This window comes from Drosophila suzukii, chromosome 3 (genome assembly GCF_043229965.1).
Source record: "Drosophila suzukii chromosome 3, CBGP_Dsuzu_IsoJpt1.0, whole genome shotgun sequence".
Taxonomy (NCBI): domain Eukaryota; kingdom Metazoa; phylum Arthropoda; class Insecta; order Diptera; family Drosophilidae; genus Drosophila; species Drosophila suzukii.
Genome location: NC_092082.1, coordinates 75239513 through 75260301, shown reverse-complemented (window position 1 = coordinate 75260301; position 20789 = coordinate 75239513). Strand labels below are relative to the sequence as shown.

General features: G+C 43.2%; 3 protein-coding genes across 4 annotated transcripts in view; 2 read left to right on the top strand and 1 right to left on the bottom strand.

Annotated features, from left to right (window-relative positions):
- Cow (Proteoglycan Cow) overlaps nucleotides 1-10187 on the top strand; it is a 46464-nt gene extending 36277 nt beyond the window's left edge. Inside the window, exons 5-11 of one of the 2 annotated variants that reach the window (XM_065865985.2) lie at nucleotides 3363-3511; nucleotides 4131-4324; nucleotides 4393-4512; nucleotides 4573-4669; nucleotides 5240-5626; nucleotides 6584-6721; nucleotides 8086-10187. In XM_065865985.2, coding sequence (XP_065722057.2) covers nucleotides 3363-3511; nucleotides 4131-4324; nucleotides 4393-4512; nucleotides 4573-4669; nucleotides 5240-5626; nucleotides 6584-6721; nucleotides 8086-8192 — 1192 coding nt within the window. In that variant the 3' untranslated portion in view covers nucleotides 8193-10187. Of the gene's footprint in view, nucleotides 1-3362; nucleotides 3512-4130; nucleotides 4325-4392; nucleotides 4513-4572; nucleotides 4670-5239; nucleotides 5636-6583; nucleotides 6722-8085 lie in introns of both variants that reach the window. The other variant, XM_065865984.2, reaches the window with a different exon arrangement.
- Nucleotides 10188-14054: 3867 nt separating this feature from the next.
- LOC108011038 (uncharacterized) lies at nucleotides 14055-19438 on the top strand. Its single transcript, XM_036818080.3, has 8 exons — nucleotides 14055-14666; nucleotides 15880-16224; nucleotides 16294-16483; nucleotides 17163-17403; nucleotides 17507-17687; nucleotides 17744-17957; nucleotides 18192-18389; nucleotides 18441-19438. The coding sequence occupies exons 1-8, from the start codon at nucleotides 14579-14581 to the stop codon at nucleotides 19363-19365; spliced, it is 2382 nt and encodes a 793-aa protein (XP_036673975.3). The 5' UTR covers nucleotides 14055-14578; the 3' UTR covers nucleotides 19366-19438.
- On the bottom strand, nucleotides 19368-20661 carry Ublcp1 (Ubiquitin-like domain-containing C-terminal domain phosphatase 1). The gene is made up of 2 exons (XM_017076088.4): nucleotides 20326-20661; nucleotides 19368-20262 (listed from the first exon to the last, which is right to left on the bottom strand). Exons 1-2 carry the CDS (start codon nucleotides 20483-20485, stop codon nucleotides 19460-19462), a joined length of 963 nt encoding a protein of 320 aa, XP_016931577.1. The 5' UTR covers nucleotides 20486-20661; the 3' UTR covers nucleotides 19368-19459.
- Between the last annotated feature and the right edge of the window lie 128 nt (nucleotides 20662-20789).

Sequence of the window (20789 nt, the reverse complement as noted above, 5' to 3'; positions counted from 1 at the left end):
TTAAAAGCTCCTCAAATTTTGTTTACCCAAAGTCCAACCAATAGCCAACTTCTTGGACTCGTGTCCCACTTCTCAATCCTTTGATATTCAGCCCCCAACCGAGTGTTATAAAAATGTTTTCGCTTCTATTTTATGCTCGTCTTGTTTATCAGTTGTGTTTTTGTTTGAACAAAGTTTAATTTCAAGCACGCTTCCTGACATGGCCCCAAAGTTTTCGCTCTGATCCGTTGGCGAACATATATTTTGAAATGAAAAACAAATTATCCGAAAATACTTGCGTAAATAAATTGTGGTAAGAAAACTGGGGCCAGTAAGGCGATGGATTTCAGGGCGCCTGTTGTTTTCTATGTGCCTCGTCAGGCGACTGTAATTGAATTAAAATCCACTTGCCAAACAACGCGGCACGGTGGGTGTTTGAGTGTAAAAATCAATCTATAGGCAAATCACGCGCCCCGATCACATTCCCCATTTTCAGCTCCCAGCGATGACATTAACAATGGCTTTTGACATATTTCCCCTATTCTTTTATGTTTACGAATTTTCCTTTTCAATTTTGCTTTCACGAAAAGTCCCCGCTTTGCATATGTGTATCTATGTCAATGGCATGAAATATGAATGTGTCACGCCGTGGGCAAAATCAATAGTTTGAGCCACAGCACTTGCCACTCATCATGGCAGCGGGAGCTGCTCCAGTTCTCGTCTTTCCATTCAGGCGCAAGTCAAACAAAAGACCTGCCTCAGTGAAAGGGTCTTCAGGGGTAGGTAGTAGTAGGGATGGGGGGTAGGGCACTTCTAATAGACCAAAATGCCAGGCAACCTCCACAATACCCAAACACACATAACCCAACCAGCTGCAGAACGAGATCGGGCCATAACTCATGTGTGAGACGGGCATTGTTTGTTGCAACAATATGCCATCGCACAGTGGCGTCTATAAGAAGAGCTGTGGATAAAATCGAATTTTTATTAGTTCAGTTTGACAGAAATATATTTATCATAATTTATAACATATTTCTGGAAATTCTTGTCTTTCTTATGAGTTTTATTGTGTACCTTTGCTCAGTTATAGGACGTTTTTTTGTTCAATTTGTTTTTAGAATACAATTCGTAGAACTTTAGATAATATCTACCACTCTTGTAACTTAAATACAAGTTTAATATTAAATTATGCTAAAAATATTCACATTTTTCCAAATATAAGGTATTCTAAAGTTCTTATAAGGATATAATTCCATATTTATATATTAAAAACTTTCCATTTCATATTATGTTCATACCTTTCCTTTGTTATTTCTTTTGAATTTATTTTAAATTTTGGATGATAAAGCTTAACCCATTTTAACTGCCTTGTGTTTATATTGATCCATGTTTTCCTTTTCTCCAATTAAAAAATTTTTTTAAACATCTTCTGTCAAGTCTTACCCCAGTTCGACTGTTTTGCTTTCAAGAACTGACCAGAGTGCATCTCTAGAAAAGGTTTCTGGAGGGATTCCGTAAGGCCCCGCTGGGATAGGGCACATGCCATAGTTCGGATCTCACCTCAAGCTGCCGCAACTCGGCTGTTTGTGTGTGGGGCCCTCTGTCCCTGGCAGTTATTCGAAACCACTGAGCTGTTTTGTGGTCTAAGCACATGAAGCTGTCGGCTCCAGCAAATTTGGGGTACAGAGGCAGCAGGTACTGGAGTCGCTCAAAGGGAGTCTTGGGTCCCGAAAACTCTGTTCTCGGTTCCCGGATGGGTTGGGGCTGCAAAATTGAAAGCAAATATTTGAGTAAAAATTTACACATTTTTCAGATAGAGAGAGGGAAAAGGGGAGTCACGGCATTTGATGGGCAATTTGGTCAAAGCAACCGCAGATGCTGGGCGGGCCATTCAAGATGCCATCGGCAGTGGCATTTCTATGGTCGCTGTCATTGACCAAGGATCGCATTATCAAAATTTATTCGTCTCACTATTTACTTGGCCCTAAGAATTTCATTAAATTTGTATAAACAATCCGGCGGAGCAGGGCAAACAAAGCGAACCGGAAGCGAGCAAAAGAACATGCGAGAGAATTTTTAATTAAAAGCTGTGCACACACACAAACACAGCGGGAAGTGAAGGATATAGGGATATACATATCCGGGAATATGTTTACTTTGGTTTTGGCCATTGGTACGTTTACATTGGCTCTGCAATCAAATTGGCCAGCTTAGGGGACACAGATGCATATCCAAAGTCCTTTGACAAATGTAGTTATTCTTTTATTTTATTAAATTTACGAATATATTCTTCTGCTCTAAACAGTTGTGTACCCAAGGCTTTATCCTTGTTTAAAGTTTATTTGGCAAAGGCAAACAAGTGACAGTTGCAAAGCCAAGCTTGACCCGAAAAGCAGTCCAATTTTCAATTAATATTTCTTTAAAAAAAAAAAAAGCTCCGTTGAAATCCTCTAATTATGACTGCCAAATTGGGGCAATTAGGCAAATTGCTTTTCATTCATTCTCACCCGGCGTTGTACAGCCAAATAAATGTGCAAATTTTATTTGTTACCAGACGAAAAAAACGCCAGCAGCGGGTCCAAACAACGGAGAATATATATCTCTGAATAAAATTATGAAATAGGGTTCGTGGCAATTGGTGGCGAATTCGTGGCAGGCCAATTAAAGCGACATCGGAGCGGATAAAAAACTCACACTTTTTTATTGAACGGATGGCCACTGCAGTGGCAGTTATTAATTGGAATAATCGTTTTGTTGGTTTTATTTATTAAAAAAAGGGGAACAAGATAAATTGAGGGGTGTGATTTTCTTTTGAATTTTTAAGATATTTGATTGGCAGCAGATTAAGTGCTAAAGCAATTAAAAAAGGATAAATGTTGCTCGAGGAACTGAAAGGATAATGGTTACGTACAATGGAATGGAGTTGTGTGTACGAAAAGCTAAATTATGAGTGTGCCCCGGGTGCTTTTCGTTTGACGTTGGCAGCTTAAATATTTGTTCAAATTATTAAATAAAGTTTCGTCCTGCGCCCCATCCACATCCTGCTCCCCAATCCCCGGGCCAATCTCATGGCTCGCCTGTTTGCCTGGGCGTGCGTGCAGCGCATATTAAATAAATATTTAAATAAATGTATAAGCAAGGACCTCCGCTGCTCTCCTACCTGTTCAACAAATTGTCCACCAGAGGTGGGGACATGTGGACAGAGATACAAAAAAAAAAGATGGTGTTATATATAGAGAGAGGGATAGGGAAGGACGCAGGCTTCATTTGCATAAAAATTAATTTTGCATGTCATCTATTTGTTGCCGTTGCGCCCCTTGAGTTTTACTTTTCTGATTTCAGGCGGCATTCTAACTCCGCTCTTTTCTCCTTTTTTTTTGTAGCAACTGCAAGCCGTGTCCTGTGGCCAAGCCGACGTTCCTGTGCGGTGCTGACAACAGAACCTACTCATCACTATGCAGATTGGATTATCACAATTGCATACATTCGACGTCCATACGGATCGCCTGCAAAGGATTCTGTCCCTGCAAGGGTGAGTCTATATCCAAATCCTAGCCATAACAAACGGACTAAGAGTGCCGGGAACAAATAACACGGCCCTCCCAGACCAGAATCAAATGCCTCCGCATAATGAGCTACTGCCTGGCAGTTGGCCAGAGTCGAAGGACTACGAAGGACCTCCGTAGACTGCAAAATAAATTGCATGCATATTTTGCGACAGGCTTAGTCGCCCGTTGTTTGCCCATGAAAGTATGCTGCAAAAAACTGAGCTGACTGCTAAACGCGATTTGTTAGGGAGAAGAGCAAAGCCTCCTCAAAAGCTGGCAATTAAAAATTCCAATTACCAAACAATGGCTTTGGCTTTAAATATATTTTTGCCCGGGCACATCACTTGTTAAATATTTAATAGGCCGGCGAACAAGTAGCCGACGTTGCCATTGTTATTGGGGGCCCCCAAAACCACTCAGCCAGTCAGGCACGTTAATTTTCAATTTTGCACAGCTGAGAGGGCAGTGTTGGCCGGAAAATAAAGCAGAAAAACAGAATTTGGAGGGTTTCGGACGGGGGGCTCTGATGCCCGGATGCAAAAAGTTGGCCTGTTCCAGCGGTTTCCTGACCATTTCGCCCCTTGGCCCTTTTATTTTCCACAGAGAACGTCGATGGAAAGCGGTTGCAACGTATCGCCGGCTACAACAAGTACAACAAGAAGATCAGCCTGGACCAACAACAGCAGCAACAACAACAGCAGCAGCAGGCTTACAAGGATAGCAGCAACAACAACATCATGATGAACAGCGGCAATATTATGGGCGGGAACAACAACGACTTTAACACAATCATGAATGTAAGTTAATCAAGTATATATATTTTGTATCGATATTTTGGGACATTTTCATTTTGGGTTTTCCGCAGGACAAAGAGGACAATAACCGGCATTACAACCACATTAATGCCCAGTACACATTCACGCCCGAGGAGATCAAATACGACAACAAGCACTACAAGTACCTCAAGTACACGGCCTACAAGAAGGTAAGTGGTCTCCTGTAGTGTTTCTGTATCCTGTATTCCTAACTGTTTTCCAATTGGCAGGAGTCCAAGTACCAGGAGGACAAGCACAAGATGCGCAACTACAACGAGGTGGTGGAGAAGCAGCAGCAGAAGTTCAATAAGAACACCAACTTGAATGGTGAGACTCCTCAATAAACACAAATGGGTTTCGACAAATTTGGTCATTACCAACAATATGCACGTATTTTTCAAAAATATTTATAACACCAATTTGAGATAATTTAGCAAACAAATTAAATTATGCAAGTTTATAATTTGACATTCCTTAAAAGTATGTGAAACACATATTTCCTGAATCTGTTCTCAAATGCTTTAAAAATTTAGAAGTTCTTTAAAATATTTTATTTTTTATTAGTTATTTAAAGACTTATAAAGCACAAACCGAAGTAATTTTGGAAACTTTATTGTAAAGATTTATCACTGATGAACAAAAAAAAAATGTAATCCTTAAAAATATTCTTTATAAAGAATTCCAAACTCGAAAGGCATATAATGCATTTAATGGTAATATTAGCTTGAAAAATAATTGGATTCTCAGGTGGAACTACAAATATGTAATATTAAGAGAGTACTTTATATTACTCTCTTAAGATCCGAATGTAACCTTAGTTGTAAAGAAACCAATACTATCTAAAACCGAGTACCTTTTTCAATTATAATCTAATGATATATTATCATACCCCCACAGCCTACCCCTCGAAGTCGGCGGAGTGCAAGCCGCAGCAGCTGACGGCGATTGGCAACCGGCTGTTGGACTGGTTCTCGGTGATCATGGCCGACAGCAAGAAGCGGCGCCAGCACAGCCAGAAGTCGAAGGCCCACTTCCCGCCCGCCTGCAAGACGGAGGCCAAGTGGATGTTCGGCCACCTGGACCTGAACAACGACGGGCAGCTGTCGCTGCAGGAGATGTACGACCTGGAGCACGACCAGAACGAGCGGTGCATCAAGCCGTTCATCGACACCTGCGACTTGGACACGGACAGCTCGATCAACACCAGGGAGTGGTGCCGGTGCTTCGAGAAGACGGATCGCCCCTGTGCCGCCGTTCGCCGGAGAATCGCCGGCGACTTTGCAGGTGAGATAGGTACAGGTGGACATTTCTCTGGCTACATAACACTAATACTTCTATGTTCTCTCTATATTCGTATGAGTTGTGCGGGGTCCTGGGCCTTATTTATGTATATTCCCAAACACCCAAAAAAAATAGAACCACAACAACAACTAGAAAACAACCAAACTAAAACAAACCAAAGAAAAAAAAGATAATAAGCGCGCAAAGAGTAATTTGGTTTCAGTTGGTTTTCGTTACTTTCACCTTCACTACCGCCTCAATTGCCATCTCTTTCGCTGCCTCTGTTTCCGTCTCTTTCTATCGTGCTATCTGCCATCTCTTTCGGACGGCGCTTTGTTGCCCGCTTAGTTTTTGTTTGTCTGACACTCTTTGCTCCTACTTTACACGCGTTGGAACCTTTTTCAAACTATAATTAAGCGCCTGACAGCTAAATAGAAACCCTGACACACTTACACTTAAACACTCTGCTGAAAAACCAACAACACACACACTCAAACACAAAGCAGTTAAGAGAAGTAACCTTTTTTTCGCGCCGCTTTCGTTGTTAACTTTCGTTTTGTGCTCGCTGCCCCGTTTTTTCTATATCTCCAACTTTTAAGCCAGCAAATTAAACACTTTTAACAACAACACAGAACTTTTTCGCAACCTCAGAACCCCATAAACCCCCCAAAACCCCCGCTGTAGAAACCGCCACAGTCCGATGCTTTTTGTGTTTGCCTTTTTGGAACCCCTCTTATAAAATATATATATTATATAACTATATAATTTCTTCCTTTGTTCGCCCGCCACACGACCCTACTATACGAAACCCAAAAAACAAAATAGATCCAGCAACAACTTGCTTGTGCCGCTTCTCACCGATTACAAAACTAACCCACCCATTACTGCCCCACCAAGTTGCCCCACTAAAACGCTGCACTTTCTTCTCTCTCCCTCCTTGTGGCGCCGCTAACTAATTAGGGGCCTACGCACCGGACTGCGACATCCAGGGATTCTACAAGCCCACCCAGTGCCACAACTCGGTGGGAGTCTGCTGGTGCGTGGACAAGCACGGAGTCGAGTTCGCCAACACACGCACACGGGGCAAACCCAACTGCGGTGAGTACTTGGGTCGGGATTCGGGTTGGGGAATGGCCACTGGAAACTAGGATGCGGGATACAACCAACACTTAACCCAAACATTTGGCGCGGCTCATAACAAAGGGCCCACAAACTTTCAAAAGACCATCATCAGCGGTAGGGTGCCAGTGGAAATGGGTTAAGCTGGTCAGTTGCCGCGTTTAACCCCCTGCACACACAATTGACGTTTCTACGAAACACCTGAAAGTGCCCAGAAACATTTGTAAGTGGGTTAGAAGCACAGTTCTCTGCCAAACCGACCAGAAAAACATAATGCAGAAGCCAAACAATTTACACATAAAGAACAGACTCGCCTTAAAAAGGGATATACAATTTCAGCCTTCCGAAAAAAAATTAAAAAAATATTAGGAAAAGCGAAAAAGCCAAAATAATATATAAATAATAATAATAAAGGTCTTAACAATGGGACCGACAATAGGGGTAATTTAAGACTCTTCTGTTGAAAAGACTACTTTGAGTTTTATCTCTTTATAAAAAATGTCACTATATATTTTTATGTCCAATTTAAAAACTTTACAAACATTATTTCTTTGGGACTACAAAGTGTTATAAAAAAATCCCTAAGCATCCCTGTAGTCCTTTTAATATAAAAGTTTGGAATAACAGGCATTTTTTGTCCCTGTCCTTGTTTTTTACTATCGATACACCCTAATTCAAAGGACTAAACCGATTATGCGAAATAAATGAACCTGTGCGCCGATATAATCCTCAGTGGTTTGCATTTACTGCAGTTAGCAGTCGCTGCCAATTAATATGGAATCCCCTCGGATGAAATACGGCTGAAATACTCTTGTTTCTTTAACGATTTTCGTGGCCATCGAACTGTATCGGCCCAGCACTCCCACGGTTTGCCACCTGAGCCCTGGCCAGCCGCCCGGATTGAAATACCAGCCTTTAAGCCAGCTTTTATGACCCAATGCTGAGTTATGCGTTGCCGCAGTGCCAGCCGCCTATCGGTATCGAAAACACCTCGCACTCCGTTGCGTATACGTAATCTGCTTATCTGCCCCCCACCTACTGTTTACTTGGCCTATCCTTGTGTTCTGGTTTCCCCGGCCGAGCTGATTTAACCCAGCACTTAAGGTTGTTAAAGTTGTCGGTAGCAGGAGGCGGACAAACGGGTCAGTTCAGGCATTACCAGGGAATCGGTAATTGAGTTTTGCTATTAATATCGCACATACGCCATGCATAACACATGAGAGGGCTGCGAACGGGTTCCGTTTCGTCCCTTTCAGAAAGGGAATCTTTGCGGTTGGACTGGGGGTATGTCCATAAATCCAAGCACACATTCTAATTTCCAATTTCACGTCCCATCCGAACAGAGTCCGTGGTTAATAACGCCGCTTCCCTAACCTCCGACGACGAGGACGAGGGCGCCGATGACGAGGACAGCGCGGAGGGCAGTGCCGATCAGATGCTGGTCTTCTAAGCGACCCAACGACGGCTCCAGCTCCTCCAGCTTGGGCAGCCCATAGCCCCGGGCCCTGGCGCATCATCCAATCAGCGAGCTAGCGTTATAACAGAAGATTAATATTATTATTATTATTATGATTGCAAACAGACCGAGAAAGTGGAAGTAAAGGCAAACGCAGCAGCGAAAACCAAACCATAAAAAGCAAAAAAAAAACCAAACCAAAAAACAGAAACATAAATGTGCAGTAGCCAAGTAAGCGTTTTTGAATAGAACTACGAATAGCAAACAGCAGAAGCAGCAGAAAACACACATACACATCACACTCCACGCCATCGAGGATAACTAAAAGGAGTCACAGGACGAACAGTAGGGCGAAACCAAAGAGAAACTGTAGCATAGTTGAAGGCGCATCGCACGCAAATTGGCAAATCGCTGATGTAGGAACACACAAAAAAAAAAAAAAAGGAAACCCCCCAGAAAGCACCCATCCAAGGCTCAAGTTTTTGTTTTTCGGTTTTTCAGTCAATCAGCACAGCCCATTCAGCCACGATTTCTCCTTTGTTATCACTGTTGTTTGCACGGATGGGTGACCATCACAGTAATCCGTCTATTTTGGCCTTTCGCAGCAGAATTAGAACCCCTCCTCTGCTTTCGCGCAAGCAAAACACGACACACGCTAAGAATTCCGCCCAAAAAAAATATATAAAAATTTATGTGATAAGTTTTTGAAATGAATGAGAGTACGAACGATGAAGGCAACTAAGCTAGCGACTCCAGGGCCCTCAGGATCAAAGGATTGAAGGATCGTAGGATCGTAGGATCGCAGGATCACAGGATCGCAGGATCGCAGGATCACAGGATCGCAGGATCGTGGATACACAGGAACGTGTGGCCAAAGAGAGAGTAGTTGGAAAAGGGGTTTTCAGAAGAGGCGAACTCATAGTTGCATATGTACGAAACATAATCGCGTTCATTTAGTGTTACTTACCAGATATATAGTGAGAGATCCGGCGCTTGCAAGGCTTTGTTAACGTCGGCTAACGTCGTTTGTATCAGCACCTGCCAGGGCAGAACTCAGCACCTGCTTTTAAGTAAACCGATTGTCAGTAATACCAGTACACCCAGTACACTCTCCCCACATTGAGATTACCAATTTCCACACACACTCGTAGGACATACGACATTAACGTAAGGAAAGGACTCGGCAAGAGATTCGATAAACGGCAATTCGCTTATACATGCATATATAAATAAATAAAAATATATAATATGTTTAACGTGTAAGTATATAAGAGGCATAATTAAGTGGCAGCAAATAGCAGATCGTCGAACCGTAGCTCATCCCAAATTTTTTTAATTCCGCCCTTTGATACTTTCCAGACGCGACTAACATATGAAATTGGAATTTTAACACATTTACGGGCGAGAAGGATGAAAAAAACATTAAATGCTTGCAAAAAGACGAAATTATATAGCCAATTGTAGTAAACAAAACCAATGCATATAAATAAACCTTTTAATTATAGCAAAAATTTATAACCAACAAAGAACATTAATAACAATCATTTGCGATCAAGCGAAGAGTGGAGAATAATATCTGTTTTCGGCTGCATTTAAAGCAAAGAGCAAGAGTAAAATATAACTGACTATGTACTACGATTACGATTGTATTTATGTATGTATTTATGAACTTGTGTATTATTATGCGAACTGCATTAATTCTAGGGAGCCAAAGGGGCAGCCACCACGGAAATAAAAGACCCATTTAGATCACACCCCTGGGCACTATAATATATGTTATTATTTTCCTAAATTTCTGTTTAATTTTTACCACTCATAACTACGCAATTTGCCATAGAATCAACTACATGATACGTACGTAATGCATTTGGAAGACATTTTACGAATAACATTTACTTGATTCGATAGCACAGGTTTTCGTTTCTACTAACTACGATTCGTTTATATATGGAATGATGAAATCAATAAATATTATTTAATGCAATTCAAGTGTCGACTCTTTTCTTGGCTAATCACACGGCAGGTAAAGGATCTACTTCTATGGCCAATTTTTTATGTGAGTTTGGGGCGCGTGCAAACGGCTTCGTTTGGCCGGACATTAAACAAATTGTGGCAACTTGTGACATTTAAACGGGCTCCATAACAACACAAAAGCGGCAAGAATGCGAATGACTAACAATAAATTTACGGAGCTAATTTTATGCGCACACAAGCAGCAAAAAGCCAAACAGCCAAAATGAAAATGAAAACGAAAACCAGAAGAACTCGGCGAGGCCGACGCGCAACAGGCGCCCAAAACAATTATGGCACAGATTTAAATAAATTTTAGTTTGGTGGGGATGGCTATTTAGTTGAGGGTTCGGGGGGTCGTCTATATGGAGCACACAAAAAGTCAACGCCAACGCCAACGAGTTCACACGCTAGTCGGTTGGCGGGGCACGGTCCCCATATCGTTATAAAGCCAGCCATATAGTCAGCCATATAGCGGTGTCAAGGGTGCTGAAACCGGCGGCAACTTTGCCGTGCCGTACAAAACGGAAGTTCCCGGCGACAATTAGGCAACACACACTATATAGTATAGAGGGCAAAGTTGCCCCCCACATTCTAAGTCAAGTTAGTAAGTCAGTCACTCAAAGTTCACTGCTGCACAGGGAGAAAAAACTCGTAGGGAAAAATGTAAAATGAAATTTAGTATTCTTTTTATCTAATTTATGAGACATTATTGAATCAAGATTTTAATAAAAAATATATCTTTTAAAGATGGTAACTGACACACTTCTTTGACACTATGATGATGGGACCCCTTTCCGAAATTGTTAGATAGATAAGAACATTTCTTCGTACAAAATAACGGAAACTGTTTAGAAACAGTTTAATAAGACTTAAACATTTATTAAATATTTTTAAAAAAATCATATTAAATGTGTTGATAGCCTAGAGCTATAATTTCTTCTGTTTATTTTCAGTTTCTGAAATCAGAATCTCTGCACTCCTACAATAGATTTCCAAATATCATTTCATAATAAAGACACTGCTTTGTTTTTATTTTTCTCTGTGCATTTAGTATTTTTGTGTCTAGATTTTTGACTAGCTAGCTTCGGCTAAATATTTGGCCAACATAAACAATTCCGGCTGAGTGTGCGTCGGCTCATTTGCATAATTCTGTGGAGCAGACAATGCGACAAGTTGCACATGCAACGCCTGGCTGCTCGACTCGACCAGATTTTCGAGCCCCTTTGCCACATCGCCAGTTTGCCAGACGGAGTGGGCCTGCTCTGAGCCAAGCTCCATGTCAGCCAGACGGTTATGGTGGCGGCTATGGGTGCCTCATTGTTCCGGCCTTTCGCCACCCGGAACACCCATGACTTTTTGGCATTTTTAATTAGTGCCCTGATACTCGTATGTATTATATGTGCTGCTGTGCAGTTGGCAACTTTTATTTTTATGCGTCATTCAGGCGTCACTGGGCCCTTGTTGTTGACACCACGCACTTACTCACTCGGTACTTTATAGTTCAAGGTGACTACGTAAAAGTTTTGTGGGGCTCGACTGGAAATAAACTCGGAGGTCTTTGTGTTGTTCGGCCAAAGCGTTAAAAATTTAAGCCTGCCCCATTCGTCCTGCGATGTTGCTGCAACATTCTGGCTTCGTGTCACGCCACTGAAACTGAATGTTTCACATTATTTAACTCTGTTTTTTTGGATGGGGTCAGGGAGGCAATGCTGCAGGGGCGTGGCCTGCAGCTGCTGCAACGGGCAATTATTGCGCAGTTATTGCATGTCGTGTGCAATGCCTATGAATTATTACGTATACGCAGAGTGTCCACAGCGAAAACGAAAGTCGAGGAGGGGCGGAATTCATGCTGCAGTTGTTAATAAATTCAACGAAATTGCTACAGTTTTTATTTGTAATGTTTGGCATGGTAAGTACATGCCTTTTTTTGTTATTTATTAACGGCTTTATTTTCAAAAAATTAAATTACAAGAGAGCCGTAAGATTTGATTTTAACTTTAACCTATTTAAATCACACTCTTCAATTTGTTTTATTTATGGTAAAATTGCTGAAAATGTATTTTGTTCTTTATTACTATTTTTATGAAAAATACTTAAAGAACTTAAAGTAAACACTACTAAACTACCTAATAACTTGGTAGCTTTAACTAGGTAAACTTACTGCTTATCGCATTCTTGGCTATTAAACATTCTGTATGACAAAACCGCACGCTCTCCAAAACCTCCTCAAGTCGGATGGCGTTCATTAAATTAGGTAATCGCATGAGCCCTAATGTCAACCGTATCGCCGCTCAACCAAGACATTTCGGTCGCTGTGGCAATAGAGATAGAGCGCCACCGACCTTGGCCAACATGCCAATATGGGTTCCAAGTGGCAACCGCAAAGGTCACGCACTGTTCGCCATTTCGAATCGCACACTGCGAGTTCCATTAGATACATAGATACTACACTGGGGGCCCTTTGATGACACACTAATTAAAGGCTACCTGCCACTAATTAGCGATAAACAATTGCCCCGCTTGCTCTGGCCACAGGTAAGATACTTGGCCCCAACTTGGCCCAAGAAAAGGGGGCCAACGGCACGACCATTTGTCATTCGGAAGCAGCCGCTGCAAAGGGGAAACAAACGTTGTCAACGCCAAAACCACTGAACTGTTAAAAGTGCCATTGAATTCAAACAACAAGCGATGCTGGGCGCAACTGTGCAAACAAACAAACTGTCGGAAAGACAGAGCATGCATGGCTAGATGCGGTGTCTGTGTCTGTCCGATGGATCCCCATCCCCAACCCCATCCCCATTCCGATTCCGATCCCACCCACCTGAACCGAACTGAGGCGAACTGAACTGAACCGTGCCCCCAGATGGGACCTCGCCCTGCCCCACTCGAAAACCCTTTGCAAGCGTTAAATAGTTTTGTTTATTGCACATTGAAATCGAGCCAGCGAGCAATTCGGTGGCTGGTCCGCGCGCGACACACTCCAGCGATCTAATCAGCAATCTCGACGACGACAACGCCGTCATGATATTTCTCATACGCTCGGTTAGCCGCGACGTCGACGCTCGATCGAATATATTCCCTATGCACTGAGAGAAAACTCTGCCTTTTCCAGATAGAATTAAATGCAATTCACTTAAAAAGGAAAAACAAATCGTATATCGGCCTATCAGGTAATTTCAACGATTAAAACTTTTACAAAGTATTCAAAATTTCTTTTAAAAAAATCTGATGTATTTTTTAACAGATTAAACAGACTAAAACACGGTCTAATATAAATTATAAATATCTATAAAACATTTTTTTGAAATAAGAAATTGAAGTTCAAAAGCAAATTGTTTGAAACCGAAGGTTTTTTAACAATTAAATAACAGAACATTCCCAATATTTAGTAACATATTTGAATAGTTACATCCTCACAAATATTGGAATACTTTATCTATATCTTTCTCTCTACTTTGTATATGATCATAAGGAAAATAAACTGTTTACTCGTTATTATTAATACATTTTATACATTAATAATATTAGAATATGTTTTTATACTTTCTTTATCATGATGAAAATAATCTGTTCTCTATACTTTTAATACATTTTTATAAATACTAAATATATCTTTTTTTAGTTTTCTTAGTAGTATACTATGATACTATAAAATCATAATATGTTTTTCCCAGTGTACTGCTGCTGCTGCGACAGAAGCGTTCATATCATTTACATACGCAGCGTTTCGGAGTGAGTCTACTGCGAGTACCTGGCGCTCTGAAGCCTCTGTGTCTGGGCCTGGCTCTGGGGGATGGATCTCGATCTCTCGGCTGGGAGCCCGGATCAGAGTCGGCTATTTGCAAGTCGAGAGCCGCGCGAGTCGGACGTGCGATCGCCCCAGCAAATTAAGGGGCAATAAAAGTAAACAGATGAAACAAAGTGCATTCGGCTAATGGAAGTGGTGGCAAAAGTCAAAGCCAAAGCCAAAGCCACGCGATATTTCCGAAAAACAAACAAATAATGCATAATTGTGTTTGGAGTAATTAGCACTAGAGGCTGCTGGCGGCTGTCCGACCCCAAATCGGTCCAAATTATACATTTGGTTGCAAGCGGATAGGATTCAGAGCTGCACTGAAGTGGACCCGGATCCTGACCCATTTGCATATGCAAATAGCTGAATCTGCAGGCGATTGAGTGGCAAACAATCAGTGCACGTGCCGAAAGTGTTAAACTGTGCCAAACATAACCAGCAAACAGGCAAAAAGCCAGTGAATAAATAACCCTGTTCGAGTGACCCGTGTTCCAGCCGAAAATCAATTACAATTTATTGCACGAGCATGCCAAACGATTCGCGGTTGCAGCCACAAAAACGCATCTGAAAAACAATGCACCTCCAATCATCGCTGACCGCCCCCTGGCTATGCAAATTAGCGATTGCAGCGATTTTGCTAATTCTACAGCAGAATGCCAGCGGTGAGTTCTGTTCTCAGCCGACCTTGCCGATTGGCTAAAATCCCCACTCAAAACGCCATTCCTCAACCGATGTTGCCAATTCAGAGAGCTGTTTTCCGAGAGTGATGAAGATGCACTCGCATTTGCATTCAATAGCCAAAGTGGAAACCAAAACCAAAACTGCATAGATCAATTTACAAGTCGCTAAAGGGGGTTGCTTTGCTTGATGTGCATGTCAGCTGTTATTATAGATTTATTCGCAAACACCCTGAGAACGTTTTTTTATTATTTTTGAATGGGAGACTGACCTACACAAGGAAATGCATTCCTAACTAAATAGCCAACGTGGGGAAAATACTAGTCAGATAAGGATTTACCAGGTTCCTCATTGTCTTCTTAAATAATCAAAATTGGGGGAATGTAACAATGATAAAAAAATATATGGTTAAAGAAAAAATGTCTTTGTATTGTATTTAAAATTTCATATTTTACCTACATACATAAAAAAATGACATGATTTAGTATGAATATATATTTGAATCAGTATAAGTTTATTTGGGCATATTTACTTTCAGCATTGGTTTCTTTCTATATATAAATATTAATTTGATATGAAATATTTTGATTTACTACCTTCTTTTTATCAGTGATCGTATTCCAAATAATCATAGTCGTTTTCTATTTAACACCTGTTAGTAAACAAGTTTTTGCTTCTGTTTTTGACTCCAATAGAAACAAAATATCTTTGAGTGTCATCCAACAACATGTCTAAAGATTTGCACTTGTAAATGACCTTGTAAGTTTTGGGTGGTTGTGGAGTTAATCTACAAAATTGATCAGATCTTAGTTTTCTGTAACAATCTGAGTTATTTATCTACTAGACATTTTTATTTTTCTTAGAAAACATTTTGCCTAAGATCAATTACTGTATTTAATGTATAAAATTAATTTTGTAATTGTAAGTTTAGACATTTGGAATTCCCTATTTATATCTTTAGCTCGCAGATGCATGATTGATTTTCTCATTGCTTACTTATGCATAAAAATATCATATTAATTGATGCCCAGTCACAATGGCGCACAAGCTTAGCTAATAGACATACCCCTTGAATGGAAATCGATACGCAATCCCTATATTATGACTGCTCGGCAATTTCAAAAATGTTATGACTCGCAGTCATGCGCATCCCTTGGATTATAACCCACATTCATGACATTCCGTTCCGCCCCCCAGTTGCCCTGCTGCTCAAGTGTCCACTGCACCAATTGCAGTTGCAGAAGATCGTCGGATTTCGTCCTCCGCTGGAGTATCTGAATGAAGGCAACCTGATCTACGGCTCGGAAATGGCTAGCAACTTCAAGGAGCGCAATGGGGACCAGGAACTTCCGGTCAGCCAGGTGTGCTGGAGGATCTGCAACGAGGATCCCGACTGCATTGCCTATGTGCATCTTCTGGACACGGACGAGTGCCATGGCTACTCGTACTTCGAGCGAACCTCACGATATCTGGCCATTTCGGGGGAACTGCCTCTGGTGGCCGATGGCGAGGCTGTGTTCTACGAAAAGACCTGCCTCCGAGGTGAGTAGAATCATAACCGGATGGGGGCCGAATCGACCTTGGTAATCCACTTCCGTTCCGACCTTGCAGTTCCCGATGCGTGCCGAGGGCGTCTCTGGGCACTGACCAAAATCCCCGGCAGCACCCTGGTCTTCCAGAGCAAGAAGACCATTTCGACGCTGGTCACGCGGCGTGAGTGCGCCGAGCGCTGCTTCTTCGAAAGCGAATTTAAATGCCTCTCCGCCTCCTTTGCGCCATCGTATCGGAACAATCGTGAGCGGTAATTGACTGTTTGGTGGCCGGTTGTTGTAGGTTGTTGTTGGTGGTTGTTTATTGTCGTTGCTTGTTGCCGGACAAATTAATTGCTTTTGTTGTGCATTTTTAATGCATGGCCGAGGCTTTTCTCCGGATTATGACATCACTCGCAGGCGGTGATGGGATAGGTTAGGTTTTTTCCATTTTTCTGTAAAAAATAATTAACATTTTTTAATATTCAGTCCAAGCAGCTTAGTACAATACGGAACAGAGTATCAAAGCTTAGATTAAAAACCTTATACCAGTCAGATATTATCATATTTAATAACTTAAAAAGGATTCGTATTACTAACCGAGTTAAGGCTTTTAGAAACAGTGCTTTAAAACGGGTCCTCAACTCTAGGAATCTATTAGGTAGTATGGGATTAAGGATCTTAGGTTGATATTTTCAAGCAATTTAGTATTTTTAGGATTATACTCAAATTAGGATCTTTTCCTACTGTTTAGAAAATGTGATACTTTTCGAAAATGAGAACAAATAGCCCTATTTTCTAAAAAATGAATTAAATTAGTATAATAGCGGTCTAAAATATTATTAAATTGCTAAAATATATACACAGATAAAATGAAGTGACTGGTGGTATGGGGAGTAGGATCATAAATTACCCGATATTGAGTACATAGTCTGAAACCTTCATCCGCAGATTCCGTGGTGAAGCGAATCCTGGCCAGAGTCCCTCCCCCCGCCTGGGCAGGTGCATGCTGAGCGACAGGGACAAGACCATCCAGCCGGACGCTTTCCGAGCCGCCCCATACGACGAGGAGTACATGGAAAACCAGTGCCACGAACGGGCCGTCGAGAGTGACAACTGCTCATACGAGCTCTATGCCAACAGCAGCTTCATCTACGCGGAGGCCAGGTATTTGGGCCTCTCCCAGAAAGAGGTGTGTCTACCGCGTTTCGGCTGTCGCGCATTATGATTGGAATCGAAATCGATGGGAGTCGGTTGAGTGATTGATGACCCTTTCCTCCGTATTTCCTCTACAGTGTCAGGCGCTGTGCTCGCACGAGGCCAAGTTCTACTGCCAGGGGGTCTCCTTCTACTACGTAAACCAGCTGTCCCTCTCCGAGTGCCTCCTCCACTCCGAGGACATCGTGTCTCTGGGACCCCGGAGCCTGAAACTCCGTGAAAACTCCGTCTACATGCGGAGGGTCAAGTGCCTGGATGGTAAGAGCTTCTGGAAATATGGTATAACCAATTCTAACCATTTCCCTACTCCACAGTCCGGGTGTTTTGCACTCGCGATGAGATGTCCATCAAGTACAACCCAAAGGACTGGTTCGCGGGCAAGATCTACGCCAGCATGCACTCCAAGGAATGCCTGGCCAGAGGATCCGGCAACGGGAGTGTCCTGCTGGCGCTCCAGATCGGCAGCGAGATCAAGGAGAACCGCTGTGGCATCCTGCGAGCCTATGAAATGACGCAGGAATACCAAAGGTGAAACATGTTTTTCCTGAATAGTTTTGTATAGACCGATTAGGTCTACTTGAGATGAGAGTACTTTACAAAAACATTGCGTAAAAATTAGGAGTTTGTAGTCATACTGGTTAAAGATATGCATTGATCTTATGTAAATCTTAGACGAGTTTTGTAAATATACATACATAGATAGCGTATAGGTTTCCATTTCTGGGCTAAATTTACTTTAAATTACATTTCCTCCGTTTCCAGAACCTTCATCTCTGCCCTGGTGGTCATACAGAACAATCCGAATGTGCAGACCCAGGGCGACCGGCTTATCAAGGTCGGATGCATACAGAGCAATGCGACCGCCTCGCTGGGCGTTTCGGTGAGGGACAGCAGCGCGGATGCTTCTGAGATAGTGCCCAGCGCCATCGCCCTAGAATCCTCGTTGGAGTACGCCGAGCAGTGAGTTCTGGTTTCCTTCATCTGATTCCCCATCTCACATAATCCATGCAGCATGTTCCCTCACGAAGGCGTGGTGCACTACAACAGCAGTACTGGCCCCCATCCGCATCCCAGCATCTCGCTCCAGATAGTGGATCTGTCGCACCAACATGAGACCAACGACGTGCAAATTGGACAAAACCTGGAACTCCAGATCGTCGCAGAGTACAGCCCACATCAGTTAGCTGAGCACATGGAGCTGCAGTTGGCACCACTGCCGGACTTTCGAGCCACCTCGCTGGTGGCCAAGACAGCGGACAACGAGAACTACGTTCTGTTGATCGATGAGCGCGGATGTCCCACGGATGCCAGTGTCTTTCCCGCTTTGGAAAGGGTTCACTCGGCCACCAAAAGTATGCTGCGAGCCCGCTTTCATGCCTTCAAATTCTCGGGAACCGCCAACGTGAGCTTCGATGTAAAGATCCGCTTCTGTGTGGAGCGATGCTCGGCAAGCAACTGCGCTAGTGCATCCTGGCAGAGGAGACGGCGGCAGGTAGATCAGCCAGATCGAAGACCAGAAGACTTGCGTGTCCAGAACCCTGTATACATATCCACCGTGGTGGACGTTGCACCAGAACACGGCAAGGGGAACTATTCCATTGCGCAGGAGGAACTGCCTCTGAACTACAATATTCGGGTTCACGGCCCGGACAAGAACAACGCCAACAGCTACATGTACGGCGAGCGGGGAGTGCTGCTGATAGCTGGCATAGACGATCAACTGCACTTGGATAACGTGTGCATCAACCAAAGCCTGCTAATCGCCCTGTTCATCTTCTGGCTGATCTGTCAGGTGGCTCTACTCTTCGGCTGCGGCATGGTGCTGCAGCGCTACCGCCGACTGGCTAAGCTTGAAGACGAGCGGCGCAGACTGCACGAGGAGTACCTGGAGGCGAGACGAGTCCACTGGGCGGACCAGGGCGGATACACACTATAATGTTCGGCTGGGACGCAATGCGTACAAAATGCATCTTAATTCAATAAACATAAACCTATGCGGATCTTACAAACGAGTGCAATTTCTGGAGAGTTCAGGAGTTCTTCTTGGGATGGTAGTGCTCCCACTTGCGGTGATTCAGGGAGTTGAAATCCGGGCAGTGGTGGGCGATCTTGCGTAAGTAGTCGGACAGCTTGAGCAGCTCCGTGTCCGTGCCCCGGTTGAGATGGGCCTGACGGAAAGGACGGATCTTCAGGCCGGACTTGGGGTTCATCAGGAAGTTGCGGCGGATATCGTCAAACATGATGGTGTTGCTGGAGCTGTATTGCTTGTACAGGGCCCAGATCACACCAAGTGGCTTTACATCCACCACTCCGCGTTCCGGCACATGAACTGAGATCATGGCGGTGGAGTCGAGGTAGAACATGACCTTGTAGTTCTCGTTGTTGGCTACGCCCAGCAGGCGCATCTTCTCCTCGATCCAGCGCATACTGGTGGCGGACCAGATGACAATGTCGTAGTCCTCGTAGGCGGAGGCCAGGAACTCGTGCAGATACGGACGCATAAGCTCCGTGCCCGTTTCAGCCGGCGAGCGGTGATCAAAGAGGGTGTAGTCGATGTCCAGAACGAGAAGCTTCTTGCCCTCTCGTGGCGGCGACAGCTCTTTGATCTTGTAGTCCCGCACACGACGCTGCACCTTGGCCAAATACACGGCGGAGTGCTCGACGGATTCCTCGCGCTCCTCGGCGTCGTCGAAGTCATCGACCACTTCGCCAATATCCTCCGGCAGGCTGCAGGCATCTTCGATGTCCGCCTCCGTGGAGCCAACCATCATCAGCTTGAAGTTGGGTTTCAGTTCCAAGGCGCTGATCTTTACATTGTCGGCGGCTGTCTTTCCTGCAAGTCATTGCATTTTTAATGACTGGGAATCCTTGTATATGAAGCCTAATAAGTACGTACCTTTGTACTTTAGGTTGAGCAGCTTCTGGCGCTCGGGGCGCACCTGTGTCTTGCGGAAAATCTCGTGACGCAGAACCTCCACGGTGTCCTGGTCGGTGAGGTCAACTGGGTACTCCTTGCCGGACCACTTTACAATCACGACCAATTCCTTGACCTCCATCTTTGTGTTCCGTCAAAGAATTTTGTTTGCGACAGATCTATCACACCATACAACGCTTTTTAAGCTTAAGATATGGTTTGCAGCTAGGGAATTACTGTAATTTTCCTTAAACTTTATTAAATTATTTTTTAGAGAAATAAACAGCGTCGGAGATGTCAGACATCGATGGCACTATCGATGAAAATTACCGGCATCATCGATTGATTTGGGACTTAATAAAAGTATCGAAAGTACTTATATATTTGCACCTTAAAATTGTTTCAAATAGTTATTGTTACTTATCAAGACTGTAAATAAATGGGAA